The sequence below is a fragment of the Watersipora subatra genome, chromosome 9 (assembly GCF_963576615.1).
Source record: "Watersipora subatra chromosome 9, tzWatSuba1.1, whole genome shotgun sequence".
Lineage (NCBI taxonomy): Eukaryota > Metazoa > Bryozoa > Gymnolaemata > Cheilostomatida > Watersiporidae > Watersipora > Watersipora subatra.
Window position 1 is genome coordinate 48,808,364 of NC_088716.1, and position 21,979 is coordinate 48,830,342.

Here is a 21,979-nt window from a genome sequence, read left to right on the forward strand (position 1 = left end):
AAGGTAAGGTAATACTTAGCTCAGGCATAGCAGATGACAATTAAAAATGTGGAAAAGATGCAAATTTGTATTACCACAACATGAAAAAAACAAGATCTATTTTGAGATAGTTCTTTAGATATGTTACTTTACATAATTTTCTATTGCGCAAGGTTCTAATAACATTTACTTTGCACATTTTTAATATGGTGAGAGCTTGTCACATATATTATGAATCTTCCCTTTGATAATTATTTGAAATTTTGCATAAGTCCTTCACGTGCATGCAGTTGAGCACACCTTAGGAATATATTTTACCATTTGATTCTTAATTATAGGAAGTGTAAAAAATGTACCCACACAAAAGGTATTCAAGTTATATTATTTTTATGAGATTCTTAAAAGTTTTCTTTTGTCATTTGACACACAGTTGCTTCAAAAGTCCTGGAACTACTATTTCTTTTGCTGTTTTTATGGTTGAAACTCTAGAGAGGATACCATTGGTCATGCAAAAGTCAGTTTTCATAGTTTTGTCATCCTTGCAGCTTACAGCATTTATTGCTGGAGATTTCCTGCTAGAGAAAATTTTCAACATCAAATCTTTTGAGCAGAGTTTTACATAGGGAATCTAGCAATGTGATCATACAAGCCATTTGGATATTTACGCATATCATTTATTGCTGTTAGAAGCGTGAGAGATTCTAGCCGAGACAATAGTGGTATGAGGGGAGGTCAAGTAAAGGTCAAGGATTAGATTAATACTATTTGTCATCTAACGGCTACGTGCAAAGCCGTGCAAAACACAAGAACAGCTGACAGCCTTGCAAATACTGATTGATGCTTGTATTTTGTAAGATTCGAGGATTAGTGGGATGCATTGTAAAAGCGGGTGTTTGCACCGAGCGTCTGGCCCTTGCATCATCTCGTAGGTAAATGTTTGTGTTGTAGGTAAACGTATGGATGAGCACATCCCTATTCTAGCTTTTCTGTTCTTCACCCTACTCAAGGGTTGCGGTACTAATGAGTCAACTTCTCAGTTTAAGTACTACATCAGCAATTGCTTGTATCGCAGCTCTTTACCATCAGCCTTTCTAATCCAGCTGTCATCAAGCTCTCCACTCATTAATTATCTTGATTACGGCGAGGGACTCACAGAGGGTGGGGAAATTTTTTTTGTTCTCTCAGCTTGAAGCAAGACAACTTAATTGCATACGTAATTAATGAACGCTTTTTTGGTTTGGGCAAAGGTGGGTGGAATTGTCTGCGAGGAATGGTCGGAGGTTGTTTTGAGTTTAGCATATACACTGAAAGTTTCTAATTTGTGTCAACGCATCTGTTTGACAGCTAAAATGTAACATTGCTTTTGCTAAATAAATGCTTGAGAAAATGTTGACTGAAGTTATTTTTGTCATTAGCTGGCTTGTTCAGCAAAATGAGGTAATTAATGAACATATAATCGATATATGCGCATGTTTCTGGGTGTTGAACAGTGCAGTGAGCAGATTATCACCCTCAGGAGTTCTCTCAATCGGAACGTATCATGAAATTGAGTGCAGTTTTTATACAGAAATACAAGTCGTAACGTTCTCCTCATGACATGGTTACCATATTGGTATTGTGTTTTTAGCATATATTTGTATTTTTCACAGCAGTTCATAACCACGTACACAAGGTACTGGTGACATCTGAGGAATGGAAAATGGATTCTCTTATTGTCTTTAAATAAGGATTTTCATATGGTTGTTAAATGACTACACTGTAAGGAACTTCATACTGTCTTTGTAGACCATCCAGCAGCTTGAAGAATAAATTTCAGTAGTTGTTTACCCATTCAATGCTTTTGATGTCAAGAGGAAACAACTCTAAAGTTGGGTGAACTTGCTTGTATATAGTCTGCAAAACGGCATAACATTAGTTTGCTGGTTGCCTATGAAGCTGATCACAGCTGATATCATGATTTTGCATGACATAAAAAAGTGTTAGTCGTCATGGGTCGGAACTTCAGGACAAATATAGCTGAAGCTAACTAACCACTTCTTACATATATATATTAATACATGTACCACAAATTGGTGTTGGAGTAAGCATCAGTAGGGAGTTGTCTTGCCTCAGTTTTGTCATCATTTGTTTAGCTTTCACAATAAAATAGGTGAAGTTCAGTCCAGTCTTACCGTGAGTAACCTGAACTATTACCTAACAGGGTTGTGTAAACAGTAGAAAACATACCGTATCATTGTGAGGCATCGACATTTTGCAGTTATGGGACATATCTTTATTTTAATTTGAAGTAGTTTTTTCATGAAATCTTTCCGTATGTTTGTATACCAATTTTCACATGTATTTTTATCACACTTCCTCAAGTACTAAAAACCACAAAAAAAACAAAAGGTTCCTTTTTTTGCTGCACTACAACAACAAAATAGTCCAGTTTTAAACATTTGGCTACAAACACTTATATGACTTACTGGGAAAGATGCTGTAAAATGGGAAGTTTACCGTATCTCTATGACCCCAGGTAATGCGATGTGTCTACAAAAACACAAATACTTCATATAATTTAACGCATTTTAATAGTTGTCAAGTTTAGACCTAGTTCAAAAAACTATGGGATATTTTTTATTAACGAGTTATAGTTTAACCATGAGCAGCCATAAACAAAACCGAATATCTTGACAAAAATTTGAACCAGATTGATGGAGTTAATCAACGAGTGCCTTTTTTAACATGTAGCTCAGCCTATAAATTGCAAGTTATGTGATAGATGTTTATGGATGTATCTTTTACGGCTGGTTCACACTATATCACCATATCTCGGCGTTGATGTCACAATATTTTGGTGATCGTCGATGATAACCATGTTCACACTATTACAAACTTATCCGCGTTTACATCAGCAAATACTCCGTGACGTAGCGCTCTCATTTTTCTTTTTAAATTTTTGTGAAGAAACCTCTTTGTTTTCGTGTGCTGGAATCAAATACTAGTCTCGCAGCAACTATCATAAACCTTTAAGTCCTTTAGGGATTATCTTCTCCCTTTGCTATACGTTGAATATTCATACCTTTCCAAAGTCGTAGTTTGTAACAAAAGTTATTGTGATTTGCTTGCGCTTGTGATCGCTAATATCGACTAATGAACTAATCGAAATTAGCGACATAGAAATTTACCACGCACTTGCCCAGTTTTTCAAGTGGCGGTGAGTTTTTAGATTACAACACTGCAAGGGCAATTTGAAAAAACCAGTAATCGAATTTTATGGTTTCCTGCTCTAACTTAGACGTTGTATTGCTGACCGATAGTCCAGAAATAAATTAATATTATTGCAAATGATTGCTTTGGTATACAATAAGTTATGTTATAGATTGAGCTGTTGTGAAATTATTTTTTAAGCACCAACGTTACATATTTTTAGAGATTCCTTGTCAGAATATTGTCTTATTAGCTTCTTAATACGTACTGATTATGTTTTAAATAGAATAAACTTACAGCAAGTATGAAATGGCATTGGATACACGACATCTGAATTGTAGATAGTTTATAATTTCCTAGTTAAACCAGTTCACTGTACTTTCTGTCACATTTTGAGATATGGGTCATACCTCATACCTCAGGTATGACCCATACCTGAGGTATGGGTCATACCCTTTTATCATTTTCTCTTTTGATCGGTAACAAGCTTGCCACTTATCAGGAACAAGTTTTATTTTGCCACTTATCAGATCAGCTATGATAGTATTCATTTGAAAAACGACTTGAAATAATTTTGAATAAGGATCCAAATAATATATATCTTTTATAATATAATGTGTCAGATTATGTAAATTATAATAATATAGAAATTGTTTTTCCTTTAAAAACTTACAAGCCTCATCAAAACCAAAATTTTATGTTGTATTCAATAAGAAATTCATGTAGATGATTGGTTTCAGACTTGAAACTGTTTACCTTAAGGCTCTAGTCCAACAATGCATATTAATGCTTTTCTGTTTTATTTGGAAGCTTGCCTTCAGCATAGTTTAGTTGTGCTCATCAAGATCAAAGCAAATGTGTTAGCAGACAGCCATGTTTATAATAAACGTACCATGAAACCTCTATTTGAACACCGTGGCGCGCTAATTTTTAACCCTTTCCTTATAGTAGCGCTTTATTAAAGGTGACATTCGAAGAGGTGGTGTTGTATTTTTCAAATAGCTCATCATAGTTTCTGGATGATAAATCTAACTCTTTTACGGGCAGGCAAAGCAAATGTCGCCTACATTTCACACCCTCCTTTTAGCGGAGCGACATTAATCCTTATGGATGCAATAGATCTGCTATAACTTACCTCTGACTTGTCGTGTAAATCTCTAATTAAATATACATTGGGAAGCTGAGAAATATCTCTACTAGTTGATATCTATTGCTTGCAATTAACCTACGATGAACTTATAACCTGCTTTGCAGTTTGTTAGAACTTTCAATGTTTCATTTCATTCTAAATTTGAAGGCATATTTTTATCGTGTAACTATGTTCAACAATGTTACATAAAAACTCATTGTACTCATTGATATTTTTGCTACAGTTTGCAGCCAAAACTGGTTTTTTTGCGCAATAGAAAAGAAATTATGAGCGTCAATCCATCGTAAGTTTTATATAATCGCAATGATGCTGTCAAATAATATGCTATAAATCTGCAAATTTATAAGTTATATATATATTTAATATATTAGTTTATATATTCAAAAGCAAATGACATAAACAAAGCATCATTTGCACGGCCAGTTGGCTTTTGGTTATAGCTTTGGTTTGAACCTATTTTATCTTCTCGCTGCTCAATACCTTCCACAGCGTTTTCTGACCTCAATTCTCCTGCTTTGATGAACTGGTCGACAGTAGCGTCCAAACAATTTTTTAGCGAAGCAAAACTTTTATGCCTTGCCATTTAGAATAAACTTTTCATTCAAATAAAGAGAAACCGCGTGTAATCTTATGCATGCCTGCTAAGCAGAGGTTTGAGCCTCAAAATAGTAGTACTGATTCCATCGTAATTGCTAAACCATTTTCCATATATGTTGAAGTATTAAAACGTATTAAACAAGGAACGGTTATATGAAACGGTTATTACTTATTTCTAGGGTGTTGCTTTCAAAGTTTTGATGAAAAAACCGTAAAGCATTGGAGTTAGAAAATGGACTTCGATATGAACAGTAACAACGAAAGAATTAATTGTTATTGATGTAACCAAGTCATTATTAGTACCATTTTGCGGACACTTGTACTGATCAGTTGCTATTAGGGGTTAGTATAGATCAAAGAATGTCAAAGTGGCGGTCCAATAGAGGTGGCGCTCAATTAAAAAATAGCGCTTTATTTTTTAACCCATTTTCTATAGTGGCAGTCAAATGGAGGCGGCGGTCAAATAAATGTGGCGTTCAAATAGGGATTTTACGGTATTTCTGTAACGACATCTAAAAGCTAAATAAAATATACTTCAAGTCACTAATGTGTCATATTTTGTGGGCGGTAATTTTAACTATTCGACGTGCTTGGCAGTTTTACTATTGCTCAAAGGTTTTCGTAAAAGCAAGAGATTTGGTAGAGCTGAAATTAAAAGTGTCTTTTGGATGTTGGAGCAGTGACTCATGCGGTATTTCACATGCCATATCGTCTGTGAAATACAAGCTTGTAGGTTTGAAGTCTGAAAGCTGTTGCCACATCGTCATATGAAATGTGAGCTATGATCCAAATTGTTAGCCTACCTTCAAACGGCTGCAATATATTTGTTCTACTTCTTGTGCATTCAAAAGCTTTATGAAATTCTTGGAAATCAAGTTTTTCTTTGTGTGTCTGTTTCGCTTCACAATTAAAACAGGACTTTGTGCCAATACCGCCTGGGATGTGTCCAGAATATCTGCTTATGCGTCTCAGCTACCAATGCTGGTAATGAACCTCAATCCAAATAACTTGATTAAATATCCTGTGTTTAACATCCAGCAAACTCAATAGTCATTCAGTTAACTGGAAAATGTAAACTGCCATGTGAGCTTAATTACAACCAAATAAACTGAAATAATTTTTTTACATTCGTAACTGTTCATTGGCCGCATAATTGCGATACAGTAGACGCTCCTATAATGGAAATAATTTGCTCCGAGAATGCTTAGGTTATAATGGTTTCAAGTTATACGTACAGTAAAATATTATATTTATATATATTATATAAAATATTATATTTATGTTGCTTAATTCGATTCAAGATCTTCCCAAATTTATCATTTTGGCCCTTCGAAAAAGAAAAAAAAACTTAACGCAATGACTACAGTGACTGTAGTTTTATTGGTTTGAAGTGACAACTTTTGTTTTCGTTGTCACTTCTACTTGGTTTAGGGTTTACGGTTACAGTAATTTTACCTTAAGTTAAGGAGAGCGCACACCTTCGATGTCAATTTAAATCAGTTTTTTCTACAGCAAGATCTATGCTGCAAGATCTATGCTGCAAAAAAGTTTAATTCTATAATACAGTAAAACAAAAAAATCTATATATTTACTATAATAAGGGTGGTGTCTGTTTGTCCATCCTTTCGTCTGAAGCTTGGCGTAGAGGTTGGATTAAAGCATCACTTTAAATCAGACTCCATCTCATGACGTTCAGCTTGGTATACCGACATTCTAGCACCTGCAACGATCAGTCATCTATAAGTATATCTGAATAATTGTATTTGTAGTTTTTGAATAAAATGTTTTGTATGGAGAGGGCGAAAACGATGAGAATATTAGAAAAATGACAGAAATGGAGAGGGGAAAAATTGTGTACAAGGGTCATTGTAACCCAAGGCCGCACTGTACGTCATTTTTTCTCTAAAGTATGGTGAGAGAGAAGCTGATATATTTAAGCCAACTAAAGAGATTCTCACTGTTCAAGTTAAACCTGAGAACTTGCAATGACTTAATGCTTAAAATTATTTTTATTAGTACGAAGGAAAAATTTTACATAAATTTTTCGTGTTAAGTGGAATTTATGGTAAAAGAGGTATTTGTTATAGGAGCGTCTATTGTAGTTTGCCATTGATTCAGGGAGCTTCCTATAAAATTGGCAGGAAGCAGGCACTCCGTAGGTGGAGTAGGAAGATTATGCAACAGTTATTGTATTTTTTGGCTTTGACCAAAGTAGAAAGTGGTTAAAGGAAATTTAGACGCCATTGTGTAACATAATCGGCCTATGTACATTATCGCTTTAGTCATCTGTAGTTTTGTGGTAAATTGTGATAGAGTGACACAGATGGAATTCAAATTTCCATAAAGTAAATTGGAGCTCCTTCGCAAAAATCTTTGCAAATCAATAGGTTGGTTAGCAAGGCTGACAACCATATGGCGTTGCATAAGTTGTCTTCTGAGTCAAAGTTCCATTCTTAGTGTAGTTCGTCTTTAGGGCTAGTCATGCTGTCCCGTCAGCATTTTAGGATCTGGTAGACTGCATGAGCTAATCAAGAAACACAAAAAACAGCTTTTTAATCCAAGTTGTAAGGTTAAGGTAAAACTTGTTTACGTTTTATTGAGTTGAAATGCATTTTTGATGTTATATGTAAACATCTAATCAATTAGAATATACACTTGTGTATATTCTAATTGATTAGATGTTACTAAAATTAAGTCGTAAAATAAATGTATATACATATATAATATATAAATAACATCAATCCTTGGGTAACTGTTGGTCTAGAGATTTTTTTATCATTTTTGTGAAATACTAATTCCAACATTATTGGCTTTGTTATGTTTGCAACTGATATGTTAGCAAACACTCATAGATATCTTGCTATACTATATTGCATAGACTGTTATTATAACTGAGCTGAAAATACTCTGAAATACTGCATTGAGATTATCTTGGTCCTCGGTTTATCAGAACTTTGATTAGAAAATAAATATATTGAACAAAAATTTGTAGTGATTTATCAATTGATCAGTTGTAACTATACTTGTTATATTAAAGAAACAGTTTGTATATATATATATTATGTATAATATATCTTATATATATGATATATATAATAAATATGCTACATAAAATAATATATAGTATATATTATATATACAATATTATATCTTAATATATATTAATATACTAGCTGTGCCACCCGGCGTTGCCCGTGTAATAGAAGAGTATTTGGACAGAAAATTGATTTGTATTTAACATATTACAACATTTGCCATTCTAACTTTCAAACTACATATCATGAGAAAAGGTTTTTGTCTTATAAACAATTAGAAGTAGGGAGGAGAGTTTTGCTATTAGGCAGTTTAATAATGTGAGCGAACAGCTTCTCGTGACGTTTGCTATGACCTGTGTCATACGTAAAGCAGTTAGGTATTGCTCTGTCATAATGCCTTATATTGGCAGGCTAGCAATTCGACTTCCATAGTCCAGTGGTTTAGGTGTAAGACTTGTGAACGGCATGGTCCGGGTTCGAATCCTCTTCGGTACGGAGTAATTGTTGCAATATTTTAAGATCTATAGCCGGAAAACTGACATATACACGACATACTTTGAAAAATATATATATATATAAGATATGATAAAGATAAGATATAACCCGTAATACAATTGTATAGATATTATAAACAATATGCATTTCAGGAAGTGGTTAGAAATTTACAGTGGCTTTTTTTAGACGAATAGTTTGCTCATAGCATCTGCCATAGAAATGCAACTATGTTTAACCTGTCTCTATATAGTTTATAATTAAACATGTGCTTGTGGTTTGATGTTCAAGCCAGCTTATAAGTTTTTTCGTAATAGAGAAATATTTGGCTGAGTCATGTTGTTAGATGGTACATTGGATTTATTTATACAGTGTAACCTCGGTTTTCGAACGACTCGCAGTTCGAACAAATCGGAGTCCGAACAAAAAATTCAAGCAATTCTTGCTTCGTAGTTCGAACAAAAATCGGAGTTCGAACGCCGGATGCTGAGCGGCGTTGACCGTGACCATTGTCGCATGCGGACGTGCTGCGTTTTGCTCTCGCGTTTTGTATAGGTGTACGAAGTGTTTTAGCCCCTAATCATGCCTCCAAAGAAAGTCGGTGCAATCAGCAAAGCTGCTACAAGTGAAAAAAGAAAAGTAGTGCGTACAACTATTGCATTTAAGAAAGAAATAATAGCAAAATATGAAGAAGGTGTGCGAGTGTCTGATCTGGCTAAGGAATACAGCATGGCGAAATCTACAATCAGTACGATATTAAAGAATAAGGAGGCTGTGAAATCTAGTGATGTGGCTATGGGAGTGAGTGCTATAAGCAAGCAAAGGCTGCAAGTTTTGGAAGAGGTTGAAAAACTTTTAATGATTTTCATAAATGAAAAACAGTTAGCAGGAGATAGTGTTAATGAAGAGATTATTTGTGCGAAAGCACTAGAATTGTACAGTGATTTGTTAACGAAATACCCGTCGCTTATTGTTGAAGGATCTGATTTCAAGGCTAGCAGAGGATGGTTCGAAAAGTTCAAGAGGAGATGTGGCATCCACAACGTGGTTCGACATGGGGAGGCATCAAGTTCGGACAAGACTGCAGCGGAAAAATTCAAGACCGACTTTGCCAGTTTCGTTAAACAAGAAAATTATCTTCCCCAGCAGATTTTCAACTGTGATGAAACCGGTCTTTTCTGGAAGAAAATGCCACGAAGGACATACATTACACGCGAGGAGAAGTCCATGCCAGGTCACAAGCCAATGAAAGATCGCTTCACGCTTTCACTGTGTGGCAACGCAAGCGGGGATTGTAAAATCAAGCCTCTACTTGTTTATCATTCGGAGAATCCGAGGGAATTTAAGGCCAACAACATAATGAAAAGCAAATTACCTGTTATGTGGAGGACAAACTCCAAGGCTTGGCTAACGAGGCAATTTTGCACCGAGTGGGTACATGAAGTTTTTGGCCCGGAAGTAAAAAAATATTTGGAGGAGAAGAATTTGCCACTACGTTGCCTTTTGTTAATGGATAATGCCCCTGCACATCCTCCAGGTTTGGAGGACGACTTGATGGAGGAATTTGATTTCATCAAAATTAGTTTCTGCTCCCAAATACCACCCCGTTACTCCAACCCATGGACCAGCAAGTTATTGCCAACTTCAAGAAGCTCAAAGGTGCTTTGAAGTCACGAATGACTGAACTGACCCTGCGCGATTTTTGGAAGCACCATTTCAACATCGTGCACTGCATCAACATCATCGATAAAGTATGGGACGCTGTGACCTATCAGATGATGAATTCTGCTTGGAGGAAGTTATGGCCCGAGTGTGTCACCGAGCGAGAATTAGAGGGTTTCGGTGTTGCAGGGACCAGCACGAGTGCTCCTGTTGAGGAGGAGGAGGAGGAACCCGACCTCGTAGATGACATTGTGTCTGTGGGCAAGAGCTTGGGCTTGGAGATTGACAACGATGATGTGGAGGAACTCCTGGACGAACGTCAAGCCGAGCTCACCACAGAAAAACTCCTCCACCTTCAGAATGAGCAGAAGAAAAAGTTGGAAGAGGAGATGTCCTCTGAGGAGGAGGAAGCAAGAAAGGATGCCCCGACATCCGAGATTAAACAAATGGGCCGAGCTACAGAATTTCACCGAACTCCACCACCCCGATAAAGCTGCAGCCACCAGAGTCATCAATGACTTTAACGATACTATCATGAACTACTTCCGAAAAGTGCTAAAAAGAAGGCAGAAGCAAGTGTCATTGGATAGATATTTTAAGAGAAAAGAACATCCTGTATCCTAAAAAATCCTATTCATAATTCTTTTCTTTATCCTTTTTTTATTTTTACACGTTCATGTTAGCGTAATCTTTCGTATGGAAGATTACGATAATTACATTACGTTTTACGAGTTGCATTTATATTATTTGTGTTTTTGCCATTTTGCTTAACATTTTCTGAGATATACATTGCTTTTTATGTGTTGGTCAGCATTTTAATGTGCAATTTCATGCATAAAATAATGTATAAAATACATGTACATGTACTAACAAGGTAAACATTCAGGGTGTTGGAACGGATTAAAACGATTTACATTATTTGTAATGGGAAAAATGATTTCGGTGTTCGAACAACTCGATGTTTGAACAACCTTCAGGAACGGATTATGGTCGAGAACTGAGGTTACACTGTTGTTGTATGTTTTATGGGGGTGTAACATGCGTTTCAAGTTTCTAGCACATTGCTTTGTGAGCGATGATTAATTTGGACAAGTCGGTGTTTTTAGTCGGTGTTTATAGTCGGTGTTTATAGTCGGTGTTTATAGTCGGTGTTTATAGTCGGTGTTTATAGTCGGTGTTTATAGTCGGTGTTTATAGTCGGTGTCTATAGTCGGTGTCTATAGTCGGTGTTTATAGTCGGTGTTTATAGTCGGTGTTTATAGTCGGTGTTTATAGTCGGTGTTTATAGTCGGTGTTTATAGTCGGTGTTTATAGTCGGTGTTTATAGTCGGTGTTTCTGTAGATAAAGAGAGAGTTGAAAGAATAATCTCTTACTCAATCAGTTATTAAGCATTCTTCAATATACTCATCACCCTTAGACTATACTTCCTTGGTAAAAACTATACTATTAAGTCTATTGTCTAAAGGTTTTTACATTATACACACACATATGTGTCTGATTATAAGCATTGTTTTGGTTAAGAAGTAATAGGTAAAACATAGCTCCTAAAATAATTATGGTGTTCGTATCGCATCAGAAATGTTTATCTTTATTTATCTAGATTAAAGTTATCATTAAATAACTATAATGAAATGTGTGACAGCATAGGATTGGTTTAAAGATGAACTTACACAAAATTTTAGTAGATTTTATCAAAAAGTATCGATATTTTTCTATTATTTGCGATTGTTTTTAATGTTTGAGGTGATCTGAGTGCCAGAATGTTTCAAGATTAAAATCGACAAAACCTGATCACGGTTAAAATGCTCCGAAAAAATACATACGAAGTCGAGTCGCTAATTGCTATTATTGCTATATTTGATATCAGCTATTATGTTCAAGTTGTAGGGTTACGCGTCTCTTTTCTGTCGGTCTCTTTGCAACTAATTGAACTTTCAAGTTGCCTGAACATTTTTAATTGTGATCATAGTTTTGTTGATTTTAATCTTGAAACATCCTGGCAGTCAGATCACCTCAAACATCAAAAACAATCGCAAATAATAGAAAAAATATTATTACTTTCTGACAAAATCTAAAATTTTGTGCCAGCTCATCTTTAAATTTAAAGATTTATATATTTATAAATATGTATTTTTATATATAGGCTGGCAAGTTTGTGGTTTTCACACAACGACAGCATTTTTGGAATTGTCACTACATGTAATAAAAAAGATAAGGTTAGCTCACCTTCATTGGTCAATATATATATTTAAGAACAGCCATTTTATTAAAAGCAGCATGAGCAAAAACATCAGCAGGATTGATCACTCAGTTTAATTGTTCAAGTTAATGTTTTTGTTCTGGTACGGTTATCATCACAATGAAACATCGACCTGTGTAGCTCAGGCATTCGGGATAGCTATTTTGGTCGTACATTGAAGGGGGGACATTGGGAAGCCCCCTGGTATTAATGGCTGTACAGGTGCTACCTAATTTTTTGCTGTCTTTTGAGCATCTTATAATTGATCGACCCAAGCTGACAAGTTGTCATTTCAGTGGCTGTGCACAAATTTTCCATTCTCATCAATATGCCAACCAATAAATCCAAATGTTACCTCAGTTTTCATGGAACTTTCAACTTGATGTTTCCTATTATCAGAATTCTTGGCACATTTGAGCATTACATATTAGCTGCCAGTTCCCAGGTTCGTTGTGAACTGTTCAGGTTTCCTCTTGTTCCCTTACAACCATCACAAACCTGTCTTCTATTTAGATATCATTAATAATTCCAGTTTTTACGCCGACAACTGTTCTCGATTTAACACTCGTAATCTTACTATAATATTGATAGATACGGACTTTTTATCTTGCCGATGTATGACCAGATATAGGAGTGGTTGGAATAAGCTTGGATAATGTGTATATATCATCATGTTTACCATGAGTGAGCCGGCACCCACACCATTAGTCGGTTAGAGGCGAAATCTCTGACATCTGGTGATTTTACATGATTCAGTAGCTTTTTATTTACTTCTACCATTCGTGAAATAGCAAACATCATCTATTGCAATTAAATCATTAAAAATACCGTACTGTTACTTGGTTATAGACCGCGGGAAGTGAGAGGAGGTCGGTCAAGAGGGGGGGCATTGTATTTTGTCTTGGTTCTCTTTTACACAGAAATGTTTTAGGAACCCAAGTAGAAAGATTTAGTTACAGTGGCATGAACTTAAAAACTGTCAGCATAAAGAAAACACAGAACATAAATTGCTAGAAACAAAAGTTGTCCTACTCTGTATGTGGTGTGGGATAACTCCAAATTATACAACGGGTGAAAGCAAAACAATGGTCTTTTACAGGTTTTTGCTGACCAATGAAACTGAGTGAGATATGTTATTCGTCGTACCTATGAAAGTAAAAGGGCCAAGACACGAAACAAACAAACAGGCCAATGTACTGAGGCATTTCAAACTTTCGTACCTAGAAATATCTTTCTTAAATCGATGCTGAATTTCTACCAAAAAGAGGTTTTATAATTTGAAATTTTTGTAGGTGGAGTCTTTTGGAAGTAGAGGTTCCACTGTATAAAAAAATCTAATGGAATGGGGTATATGATAAGCAGTCGTACTCTGGCAGTCCCGTGTACCGTGAGAGATCATCATGTGTAATAACTATGCGCACAATTATTCTTAGATGTGGGAAGGTTGTTGAGTGGTACAAATGGTAGTGCGCTTGGCTGGTAATCGGAATACCCTTGTTCAATTTGGGGACAATCTTTTTATCTAGCGTTTTTAGCATGACTTCGGACAGATGGAAAGACGGATGGACACTGCTCTTAATCTAGTAGATTCATAAACTTAGAGTTATCTTCCACGTACCACTTTCGGCGATATATGTCTGATACGACAATTATCCTTTTTCGATGTCCTTCGAACAAATCTATTAAAACATTCTTAGCGTACACAGAACGCGCTTGTTATGAGGTAAGGGTTCAGTTCTCATAGCCTAAAAACATAAAAACCTTATGAAGCGTAAAGGCCATAACTCATAATGGACTCCACCAAATTTTGTTATGATGTACCATCTTGTACCCACAATCAACCCCCAAACACTATTCTTCTAGAGTTGTGTGTGGTACACGATTAGATTTTGGAAGCCTTGTGTATCCCCCAATTACATATCCCTTATAGATAGAGAATCCAAAAGCACCTTTATTAAAGGTTGACTTGCAACAAAATTCACGTTACAGTTATTTGGTATCAAAAGATTCACCATGTCTTACTCTGTTGTGTTGTAGGTGCCAATTACGTGGAAATGTGATTACAAGCTCTTAAAAGCTCAAAAACGAAAAGCCGCCGTAGATTGGAATCTATTTATCTGATGTATTCGTTACAGTTTGGTTATCGTCTTGTCACGTATGTTCTCACGTGAATTGAAAGGCCAATAAAAAGCTCAATATAAACTTATCGTAGCAATAGTTTATGACAAACACTTCGGGTTTTACCGAAGACCCCGTATCAAATATAGATGCTCGCTACTTTACAGTTTTGTTTCGGCTTAGACTAATCGTCAAGTCGTAATCTGATCATGTGACCCAATACTTCAAAAATAATTTTTGCAGCACTTTTCGATTATCACAGGTAACCAACAGACTCGTCATGATTATCAGACAATGATATGTACTCCTTCAAGCTAAGGTTAACAAATTTAACGATTTTTTACGGTAAGTTAAAAGATATCAGTGCTAAAAGTGACAGCATTACAATGACGATAAAATAGACGCGTAAGAACAATAGAAATGGTTTTATTGAATGCGTGAAGTATATTTGTGAAAATATTTCGACGAATGAGATTGCATGAAAGTGTAAACAGAAACCATCCTGTAACAGCTACGTCCCATTTGAGCCGTTTTGGAAAGCGCATCCAAACTACGGCGGTCTCGTGTGGCTGCGATTAACTGTTCGTTTTTGAGCTTTTAAGAGCTTGTAATCATATTCCCATATATTTTGCACCTACAACACAACAGAGTAAGACATGGTGACTCTTATGATACCAAATAACTGTAATGTGAATTTTGTTGCAAGTCAACCTTTAAATTTGCTATTACCTTTAATGTATAACGATCGCTGTTTTGGTTTAACTAAGCTGCTAAAATCAAGTTTGTTTGTTTTAGTGACATTGGAGCGAAATTTGAACGAGATGCGTTTGACACCCTGTTTGACCATGCTCCAGACAAGCTAAGTGTTGTTAAGAAGGTAATATTTCTACCTTGTTCGACCATGCCTAAGACTAGCTAAGTATAGCAAAAATGAATTTACACAAAATTTCAGTTGATTTTGTCAAAAGGTAGCTGTATTTTTCATCATATGCGATTGTTTGGTCTGAACACCAGGGTGTTTCAAGAATAAAATCGGCAAAACTTGATCGTCGTAAAAATGTTCAGATGAAGCAAAAGTGTGATTATGGTGTCTATAGTTGCAAAGAGATCAAACGAATAGAAACACATAATGCTGCAATTTGAACGCAGTAGCTCATATCAACACTCACAAAGATAACAATTAGTGACGTCATGTTGCACGTATTTTTCTTCTGAGTATTTTAACCGCTATTAAGTTTTGTCGATTTTAATCTTGAAACATCCTGACAGTCAGATCACCTCAAACATCAAAAACTATCGCAAATGATAAAAAAATACCAATAGTTTCTGATAAAGTTTTGTGTAAGTTAATCTTGAAGCATATTGAGGCACAGTATATTTCTCTTTTAAATGCTCAGGTATACAAGCCTCCTTGTTCCTCTATGTTTAGAAGGGCTTATTGCATACAATGTTTGTCAGTTTACCATGGCTGTCTTCCATAATATACTGTAACTAAGCCGCAAAAAGTGGCGTGTGAATCTTTCGTATATAGTCTACTAGCCAAGTGCTCGGCGTTGCATTCATATTAAAAACAGCTTAAAACAGTGGCAGGTAATGTAGTTGCCAGGCACTTGCCATTAGCCTGGCACATTGCCAATGACTAATTTGAGTAAGCTAGTATCCATATTGATTAACTTACTAATAAGAGCTGTGAGAGCAAGCTTTAGTGACATATGCGTATTTAACCGACATAGCGACTCATATCGCCTACTGAATTCATTGCATGTCCCGTAGCTTAATTGATTAGGTTATCACCTCGTGAACAGGAGGTTCCAAGTTCAAATCCAGCACAAAGAACACACTGAATAACAGACTTGGAGATTTTTATATATAGAGTGTTCAAATCACAACAACGCCTTTGATGAATTTTTTTGTCTAACTAAAACTAAATGGTCAGGCATAGATAAATATTCATTTGTGGTTCTTCTAGTATCTTAAGTGGCACTCATACATGGTTTGTCGATCTTGGATACCTTTTTTAGGGAATTCAAAGGCTGTCCAATGATCATTTTATTTACATTATGATGAAATACTACACCGCAAGGTGGTCATCAGTTTTCTAGCATGCAAGCGTAATTATGAAGAAAATTTACTTTTATTTGAGCTAAAATTAACCTTGTTTAGGCATGTTTAGGTATGTGTTACTAGTCTCAAAAATCAGTGCAGTACCTGTAAATGCGTTTGCCCCTTACCAAGAACATCATATAATCATTATGTTCTTGAAATTTCTTATTTTTCCATTTTACTCTCATCTTTCTATCTTTCATCCTATCTTTCTGCAAGATTTACAGCTAGATAAGATGAAATTTTATCTTTTTGTAAATTTAATCTTTCTTACACAAAGATTAAATTTAAAGAATGATAGGATTTTTTTAAATGCTTCATTTGATTTATCTTTTTGTAAAAACTCACTTAGGGTGGTATAAAGAATTTTCCTTCTGGTTTGCATTCCTACTTCTAATGACTCTCATCCTTATCAAGAAGATGTGAGACAATCTATAGCCATGTTTCTCCGGAAACAATACAATAGTTTGTGCTATTGATATTACATACTTTATAGGTGGAAGAGTAAGTAATATATTTTTTTTGAGTTTGCTCAGTTTATCTTTGATCTAATGGAACAGTCTTCTTCGTGGAAAATGTCAGCATTGTTAGAGTGCATAAACTAGCATTGCCTCCTTATTAAACCATCATATGAGCTGGGAGGGAGGGAGGGAGATTGATGCATGTGTTATTGGCTTATACCTCTCTTTTAGTCGCTGATCACCTTTGTAAACAAGCATCTAAACAAAGTCAACCTTGAGGTCTCAGACTTGGACCGACAGGTAATTATGCGTGTTCATGATCTTATTACTAATTGTATATTGTCAAATATCTTCCCATTGCTATTTGAGATTGCAAATCTTATAGAAACAAAAATTCCCATATTTATTTCATATCGTTTTGTTCTTTTTGGGAGTTGTCATCTTGTTCTTAGTAGTTTTTGCAACATACAGAGAACAAATGAGTGTGCTCATTGGTCAGCCATTATAGCACATGCTTCGAAGACTGCTCCAAACATTGTTAAAAGGCGTCACTATTTACTATGTTAAATTATCTAAAAAGGGTTTTGTAGATTTGCAGTCATATATGTTCGAATACTGTTTGACGTGACTGTGTAGGCAGATTGTTGTCTTGGGATAGCAATATGATTTTACCCGCAGTTTACTATAGTTTCAGGATGGTGTGTACATGTGCATGCTCATGGGGCTGCTGGAAGGGTTCTTCATCCCTCTCTACAGCTATCATATCACACCTGTCACTGAAGAGCAAAGAATTCATAACGTGGCGCTAGCCTTTGAGCTTATGGACGATGCCGGTTTGCCTATACCTAAGGCTAGGCCTGAAGGTATCACCTCTTTGTAGTTTGTAGGTAGAAGTTTGTGTTTTGAAAATAACTTCCTCAAGTTTCTCATAGTTAGACATAGTCTGCTGACTATTCGATTTGTGAGAAGTTTTCGCTACATTCGTCTTTAAAGGTTGACTTGCAACAAAATTCACGTTTCAGTTATTTGGTATCAAAAGGTTCACCACATCTTACTCTGCTGTGTTGTAGGTGCCAAATATGTGGAAATGGGATTACAAGCTCTTAAAAGCTAAAAAACGAACAGTTAATCGCAGCCACCACAAAAACGTCACAGTTTGGAATCTCTTTATTTGGCTGATGTTTTTCAACAGTTTGGTTATTGTTTTAACACATGATGTTATCACATGAAATTAAAGGCCAATAAAAGGCTCGATATAAATCGTCTCGTAGCACTAGTTTATGACAAATACTTTGGGTTCTACCGGAAAGCCCGTATCAAATATAAATGCTCGCTACTTCACAGTATCGTTTTAGCCTGGTCTAATCATCTAGTCGTAATCTGATCATGTGACCCAATACTTTCTGCCAAATCGCGCGAACAGTTTCTGCAACATTTTCGACTACCGCAGGTGACCAACAGGCTCCTCATGTTCATCAGAGGATGATATGCACTTCTTCGAGCTAAGGTTAAAAAATTAAACGAATTTTTACGGTAGGTTTTGAGATATCATTGCTCAAAGTGACAGCATTACAATGATGAGGAAATAGACCCGTAAGGACAATAGACATGGTTTTACTGAATGCGTGAAGCACGTTTGTGGAAGTATTTCGACGGATTAGGTTGCATGAAAGTGTAAACAAAAGCACATCGTGTTCAACTATGTCCCATTTGAGCCATTTTGGAGAGGGGTTCCAACCTATGGCATTTTCTTGATGGCTGCGATTAACTGTTCGTCTTTGAGCTTTTAAGAGCTTGCAATCACATTTCCACATATTTTGCACCTTCAACACAGCAGAGTAAAACATGGTGAATCTGTTGTTATCAAATAACAGTAACGTGAATTTTGTTGCAAGTCATCCTTTAAAAACCACAAGAAATGTTGTAAATGTTTCAGATTTGTCTGCTCTTAACTAGTCTTATTTATGATGTGAAGCGGCTGGTTAGATGATTTTGAATTATTCGATGTGGTCTCACAAAGTGTAGCCATGTTTATTATTTTATAGACATCGTGTGTGGGGATCTCAAGTCTACACTACGTGTACTCTACAATTTGTTCACTCGATACAAGAACATAAGTTAGTCAAAGGAAACAATTCTCACTGGTTGTACCACTATATTCACATCTCATTAAACCACTCTGCTTTCTTCCACACATACCGGAGCTGGTCCATCCGCTCTGGTGGCAACATGGCTGTTTAAGTTACCAGTTGTGAGTCTGTCACTTTGAACCTCATGTGTAGATTGATCAAAGTGGAAGATGGCTGTCGAGTTTGTTTAGCAAGATTGGTTGCTATCATCAGAAGTCAACCCTGAGAACATGAGTGTATCTTCATAGTCGATGCTTGACTGTAACTTTGCACAGTTAGCAACAGATTCAGCATACACAGTTACACTAATGTGTAATCCGTAGTAAACTGTAAACATATAAAAAAACTTAGACATCAACATGGAATCCTCTTTAGACTTTAAAGTATTTAGCTCACCCATAATTTTTTCTGTTTTGTAAGATAAAAATGATGGGTTGATAAAGCACTGTAGCATTTCTATTATTTGCTTATGTAATATGTTTAAAATGTTAAAAAATTTATTTCATAGCTGTCTGTAGAATATTGTAGATTTTAAAACATAAGGGCACTGCTTACATCTTTTTATACATATTTTGCATTATTCACTGTTGCAGCTTGGTGTATCTGTGTGGGAAAATTAAATGCAGTTCAGTTTGACTTTTTAGCCAGTTTTCTTCTTTGGCTTTTGCTAAAAAATTATTTATTTCACTTTTATCTACTGATCACTTCGCTAGCAGCTTATTTTCATGTCACTGGTAATACATTTTATTGCATATATATATCGAATCAATTTACTCTTAGATTAATGTGACTCTATTTTTAACACTAATCTTGAAGATGAGTAATCTAACACACCGATGAAGATGACTGAGATGAGGTATCGCATTCAAAACATGCATATCTCTGACATGCATACCTCCAACATGCATACCTCTGACATGCATACCTCTGGCATGCATACCTCTGATATGCATACCTCCAACATGCTTACCTCTGACATGCATACCTCTGGCATGCATACCTCTGACATGCATACCTCTGACATGCATACCTCTGACATGCATACCTCTGGCATGCATACCTCTGATATGCATACCTCCAACATGCTTACCTCTGACATGCATACCTCTGGCATGCATACCTCTGACATGCATACCTCTGACATGCATACTTCTGGCATCATACCTCTGACATGCATACCTCTGACATGCATACCTCTGACATGCATACCTCTGGCATGCATACCTCTGACATGCATACCTCCGACATGCATACCTCCGACATGCATACCTCCGACATGCATGCCTCTGACATGCATACCTCTGACATGCATACCTCTGACATCATACCTCTGACACGCATACCTTTAACATGCATACATCTAACATGCATACCAGTGACAAGCATTACTATAACATGCATACGTCAAACATTTAAATTCACAAAGGTGAACATAAGTGATGGAAAATTTGTAAGGATTCATTTTTATGAGCTGATAATGCCCTCACATTTAAATCTATATACAGTCAAACATGGATAACTCGAACTTCACGGGACCGAGCGAAAGTGTTCGAATTATCAGAGCATTCAAGTTATCAGAGCACTGTCACAAGTCCATATATTTACTTATTTATTAGTAGATACATGTACATATACAAACTATGATATAAATCAAAAGCACAAATGGCTTGTTTCAAATTAAATGCTTCTAATGTAAAGTTTAAAACGTTTTCATGAAAAAGTATTGAGATTTTTCTATCACTTGAGATTGGTTTGTTGTTTGAGGTGATGTTATTGCCAGGACGTTTTTCAGATTGACATTGGCAAAACTTGATCGTTGTTGAAATGCTCAAAAGAAAAGACATTTTTTTCTTTTGGGGTTTTACCCACGATCAATTTTGCCGTTTTTTCTTGAAGTTTATGCAGATTACCTTACTTTACCTGGGATTCGTTAAGAGCAACACTCCGAGGCAGTTCAATTAGAAGTTTTACGAGGTTTTACGGTACATTCTATATCACTCACGCTTTTTTAATAGATACTTATTGAATGTACACACGTATTCTGTGTTTAGGTCAAACGATGAATAGTTTTTTGTAGCTCAGACAACGTATACAACAATTTTTAAGACGTTTTAAACATTCAACATTCCGACGTTGATTCAACATGGAATCAACGTCGGAAAACTATTCATCCCGGCCTAGCCGGGTCACGCACTCAAGGATTTTTGCCACGCACATACAAAACAACATGCGATTTTTGTTTTGTATGTGCGTGGCGAAAATCCTTGCGCGCGTGACCCGGCTAGCCCGTGCTATTCATCGTATCGCAGTATAAATCAAATTTCACCAAACTTTTAGAAAAGTCGTTGACAAAAATATTTTGCCGATGGTGGTAATAACGACGCTTATGAATTACGAAAAGATGAAGTTTACCTCTATGGCTTTGAATAAAGTGATTTTCTAAAGCGATAACAACCGTTTCGGTAGCCGCTGGGCAAAAAAACAGTTCGAATTAACAGTGTTGAGTTCGAGTTATCTATAGCAATTTATCATTACGTAGGAACGGACCAAAGGAAATGTTCGAATTAACCATGTGTTCGAGCTATCCGTGGACGAGTTATCCATGTTTGACTGTATTTCTCAAAGTATGTCCGTGTGTATGTCGTATGTCTGTCTGCATTCCGGCTATAGCTATTATTAGAATAACTGCAGCTGGACAACAATGCTGACGCAATGTCATGGAGTACCGTCATTAGAAGCGTAGCAGCTTACTGCAATTTTCTATTGGCAATGTGCCAGGCTAACAGCTTGAAAGTTACAGTTGTTTGACAAAGTTTTAAAACCT

At 36.0% G+C, this 21,979-nt stretch overlaps 1 protein-coding gene and 1 pseudogene across 1 annotated transcript in view; both read left to right on the forward strand.

The window, feature by feature from the left end:
* Positions 1-19,911, forward strand: part of LOC137403729 (beta-parvin-like) — a 45,663-nt gene extending 25,752 nt beyond the window's left edge. The window contains exons 6-9 of the mRNA XM_068089747.1: positions 15,258-15,339; positions 17,258-17,326; positions 17,715-17,889; positions 19,072-19,911. Of these exons, the coding sequence (XP_067945848.1) occupies positions 15,258-15,339; positions 17,258-17,326; positions 17,715-17,889; positions 19,072-19,148 (403 nt within the window). The 3' untranslated portion in view covers positions 19,149-19,911. The remainder of the gene's footprint in view (positions 1-15,257; positions 15,340-17,257; positions 17,327-17,714; positions 17,890-19,071) is intronic.
* LOC137404102 (uncharacterized) lies at positions 10,221-11,470 on the forward strand (annotated as a pseudogene).
* Positions 19,912-21,979: the final 2,068 nt, after the last annotated feature.